This window comes from Xyrauchen texanus, chromosome 10 (assembly GCF_025860055.1).
Source record: "Xyrauchen texanus isolate HMW12.3.18 chromosome 10, RBS_HiC_50CHRs, whole genome shotgun sequence".
NCBI classification, from domain to species: Eukaryota; Metazoa; Chordata; class Actinopteri; order Cypriniformes; family Catostomidae; genus Xyrauchen; species Xyrauchen texanus.
Window position 1 is genome coordinate 14,441,514 of NC_068285.1, and position 5,004 is coordinate 14,446,517.

Here is a 5,004-nt window from a genome sequence, read left to right on the forward strand (position 1 = left end):
ATAGCACACATACATCACCCAGACGTCTATTTGATAGGAGTGTTAACATCTGGAAGATGTATTTTAGTAGTTTCTTCTCTCATGTCTTTGACCTCTCGGATGTCAATAAGAGATTCAGCAGATGTCTTTGAATTTGAGACATTTATGAATGAGGTTATTTGTAATCTGATCATTTTAAGATGTTTAGCAGCCGTTAATTAGATTGTGATGCTTTCCAAAATATGAAAATAACAGACATCTAGGAGATGTGCATGTATTTGTACTTATAAGAATGGCATGTCAGTGACCTAAAAGCTTTTTTAAAAGCATTATAGAGTCTCTGTAAAACATGCGTATTTTGGAAGGATTTGCTCTCTAATGGTGTAAAATTATATCCGTAGGGGAGGAAAAACTATAAATAAAAAACACTTGAATTGCATTTACTCCAACAGCCACATGGGAACGTTGGCTAATTAATAGTTCTCATTATTTCCCCAGAAACCAGCCATGGTCAGTGGCGGATTATGACTAGCAAGGGCCCTGGGGTCAATTTTTATATTTTGCCTTTATGCATTTGGTGCAATGCTTATTTACAAAGCAACTTACGGTGCACTTATTACATGGACAATCCCCCTGGAGTTGGGTGCCTTGCTCAAGGACACAATGGTGGTGGCTGTGGGGGTTGAACTGGCAACCTTCTGCTTACCAGTTCTGTGCTTTAATCCATGGCACCACCACTCCATTAGAAATCACTCTAATTTGAAACAGGAAGGCAAAAGGGTCCTGTAAGAGGGCTGGGGCCCTCATACTCACTGGGCATTGTATATAAGCTATTGGGGCCACATATTTAAGCATACAAATATTTTTTATTATTATTATTTTTAATTTGATGGGCCACGAGACCTTCACCTATGGCCATGGGTTCTAATTTCAGATCACAGGTGCAATGCGGAGCTTACATTCCCATTATGTGATAAACAAAATGTGATAGATTTAACTGTATATATTGCAAGGAGAATGCGTTTATAAAGCTGTACTGTTCTGTCCTCCTGTGGTCAACTACAATACTGACTTAAGCAGTGTGCTTTCCAATCTTGTAAATTTCATATTTATCCTATTGGTATGCTTTATGCATTGTGATGATGTTTAGTCCATTTATGACTTTAAAAGGCAAAGAGTCATTGGAGTGGGGGGAAAAACCTGATTATTTGTCTTTTGGCAGCACCTAGTGGACACTGTTGGTACTACAAGGCACAGTTGACAGTCATGACGGCGTCGTCTCATATCGAGGTTAACACTTGTGACGGGTGAGATTAAACATTTATTTGTCAAGATGACCTCATTTTTAATGTGGCAACATTCAAACCTACAGTTTACGCCTTTGTTTGACAAATCATTCAGCCACATTTCCGTTACAGTGCTCACGAAATCACCCCTGTTAGATCAGGTAGGCTTAAGTCCATAAAAATAAATGCAACATTAAAGACCTGTAACCTGGATAATATTAGCAGAAATCCCTAGTCTACTCGTTTAACGTCTTTGTATTTCAAAATATTCTTTAATACACACTATATATATATTTTTTAACCCTTTCACCAAAAATAAATTTGATTTGCATTGTAGCATTGTGTACAATGTTTGTTTGTTTTTTCTACTAACGTTGGTAAATTAATATTCACTGGAATATGTTGAATATCAGACATATCTGAGGTCAGACTATGTCCTAACTGAGTCTTTTAATGTCAAGAGTTGGCTTTGGCAGGGCAGTGTGTCAAAGATTTGCCACTGAAGGTGCTTCTTAATGAGGAATCAGCCAATCAGACCCTGGAACTGCTGTCACGTGACCACAAAGGGCAGGAGCACATGGCACTTAGGGGTGGAGGTGTCATCAAAGGACAGTGTGGAGGAACTAGTGACAAGTATGCAAGTATGATAGACATGTATCTGTACTATTCGTGATAGGTTCTCTAATGTGAAGACTCTTAAAGGGATAGTTCACCCAAAAATTAAAAATTCTCTCAAAGTGTACTCACCCTCATCATGCAATCCCACACGTGTATGACTTTCTTCAGCAGAGGCCCCTTGAACTCAGCACTCTCATGAATGCATATTCTGCTGCTGACCAGAGGTGATGCTTTATAGTTAATAAGTATGTAAATATTGATCTTATTCAAACCAAAAGTGATTGAATCTCGTTAGAAGACTTAAGATTCATTCAACCACTGGAGTCATATGGATGAAGGTTATGCTGACTGTCTGTGATTTTTGGTCTGATCACCATCCACTTTCCTTTTAAGGACCTACTGAGCTGAGATATTTTTCTTCAAATGTGTTCTACTGTAGAAAGACATACACATCTGGGATGGCATGAGGGTGAGTAAATGAGAGAATTTTCATTTTTGGGTGAACTGTCCCTTTAATTCAGGCTTTCATGTTGAACTCAGATTGGACGAATAATTCTGGTCAAGTGAAGCTCATGTAAATAATTAATTCTCATTATTTCATGATTATATGATAATCACAATCTGCTTATTGTTGCCGTTCTTACAGCTTCACTACTTCCAACCGCCCTCTGTGTGCGTGAATGCTGCCGGGATCACACAAGCTGAATTTCTTCTCCAAATGGTTAACCTCAAGGTAACACTCACCATAAAGTAACTATATTTTATTATAATTGCCATAGGATAAAAAACACCCATGACATAGATCAATAGAATAAGCTATAGAGCCATGCAGATGTTTTTTTGATTTTAAATGTACAGTGAAATAAAAACCCTTGATCTGATGTTGGCGAGATTGCATGTTACTTTGTGTCTTTTCTATTCCTGTGTTTCTCTCTGTTTATTCACTCTTTCTTTCGGGGCACTTTTCTTATGACTCAGGCGGTCTCCAAGGCTCCTGTTTCAGCACGTGCTCCGAAGGGATCCATCATCACTACGGGCAGTATCGTGGGCAAGGTCAACCATTTAATGCATGCAATATTGTTTAGTAGCACATAAAGATAATTTTAATTATTACAGTGAGAGTTAAATTGTTTTTACTAAACTGAAACCACCACTGGTTACAAAAGTCATTAAAATGTTCAGGCCTTCCAAGTTTCTTGTCACTGTTTGGGTTCAGGTTGGGAATATCGGCCAGGCAAACTAATCAGCATCTAAAGCAGGGGTGGAGGGACTCAATGGGCCCGCAGCCAAAGAGCTGAGCAAGTATGTGACCATTTTACTCTGACGTCACACAGTAACAAGACCTGTAATTTCCATGCAGTTAACGGCCTTATACATGTTTTTCTTTTGGGCGTGTGGATTCAATGTTCACTGATGCTGATAGAGTGCTTTAATTGCAAACAAAAAACCTTTATGTTTAGAGAGAAACTGCCTCAGTGTGATGGCAATTTGTACATTAAATAGAAAAACTTTCAAAATGCAATTTTTTATTATTATTTAATTTAGAGAGAAAGTGATCAGTAAAGTAATTTTCCAGCATTAAACCTGTAGTGAGAAATAATAGCGGGTTGCATATTTATTCACATGAATGAGCATATGTATGAAGTTTTATGTTTGTTTGTTTTTTTGGCATTGTGAGACTTTGGAGTTACCACTTTAAAGTATGGATGTCAGTCTATAAAAAATGTATTGAGTTAATTAATCGCATATCAACATTTATTGAGACAGGCCTACATTTACATTTACATTTACATTTATGCATTTGGCAGACGCTTTTATCCAAAGCGACTTACAGTGCACTTATCACAGGGACAATCCCCCCAAAGCAACCTGGAGTTAAGTGCCTTGCTCAAGGACACAATGGTGGTGGCTGTGGGGATCAAACCAGCAACCTTCTGATTAACAGTTATGTGCTTTAGCCCACTACGCCACCACCACTCCACAAAAAAATATAATCTAGTAAATAAAAATGTAAATGACTGTAAATGTTATATACACGCCCTGAGCACTTTTTAACACTATGGTCCTAATAAAGTGCCCGATGTGGTCTTCTGCTGTTGTAGTCCATCCGCCTCAAGGTTTGACGTGTTGTGAATTTTGAGATGCTATTCTGCTCACTACAATTGTACAGAGTGGTTATCTGAGTTAGCAAAGCCTTTCTGTCAGCTCAAACCAGTCTGGCCATTCTCTGTTGACCTCTCTCATCAACAAGGTATTTCCGTCCACAGAACTGGCACTCACTGGATGTTTTTTGTTTTTGGCACCATTCTGAGTAAATTCTAGAGCTGGTCTCTTCAACTACTTTCTTGCGGGGGCCAAATTATCCTTATGAAAATTTGGCTGTGGCCAACATTTTTTCCATATTCATCTTAGCTAGCTTAGCAGCTCTTCATAAGATCTGGCTGTAGAACATGACTTAACTCTTAACTAACAAATACATTTTGACCAACTTTACTTGGAAGAAAAAAAATAAACAAAACATAATTATCATTGGAACATTTTAGGGCTATTGTTCACAAATTATGAGAGGTCTCTGTGGTAACAACCTCAACAAGCCACGTGATAAGATGCACTTTTTGACATCTCAGACGCGGAGGCAACTTAGATTTGTCCTCCGCCACCCAGATTGAGTCGAGTCACTACACCACCACGAGGACCCAGAGTGCATTTGGAATTGGTTATGTCAAATTGTGGAGAAAAGAGGAGAAAATACCCCCCAAAATTTATTGAAATTCAGATGAGACACGTCCGTTTGACACTTACAGATTAGTAAATAAAAGAACTTTTCAGCACATTTTCTTTGAACGTTCGGTTTTCATCATCAATTTCTCTTTTCTTTTTGCCTAAGATGTGCAACATCACAACAGCAAGTGACAACATTTTTTACATCTGGAGATTTGACACCACTTCACACAACTGAGCAATTTATGTAAATACATTTGATTGAAAAAGACAATCAAATGCGCAATCCATGTTTTGTGAAGCGGTGTAGCTAAACTATCTCCAGAAAAGCTTAAACACACGCTCCGGTCTGGACAACGGATGACAGCTGAATGCTGTTGTAACCATTGGGCATTGTTAA

The 5,004-nt window shown here is 38.3% G+C and overlaps 1 protein-coding gene across 1 annotated transcript; it reads left to right on the forward strand.

Moving 5' to 3' along the window:
• Positions 1-1,249: 1,249 nt before the first annotated feature.
• On the forward strand, positions 1,250-3,207 carry hsd17b8 (hydroxysteroid (17-beta) dehydrogenase 8; the record flags this gene model as incomplete). The annotated part of the gene is given in 7 exon segments (XM_052136461.1): positions 1,250-1,286; positions 1,729-1,777; positions 1,779-1,848; positions 1,850-1,906; positions 2,530-2,623; positions 2,836-2,936; positions 3,100-3,207. Coding segments are annotated over 7 exon segments (516 nt in total), but the record flags the coding sequence as incomplete, so codon positions are not given.
• Between the last annotated feature and the right edge of the window lie 1,797 nt (positions 3,208-5,004).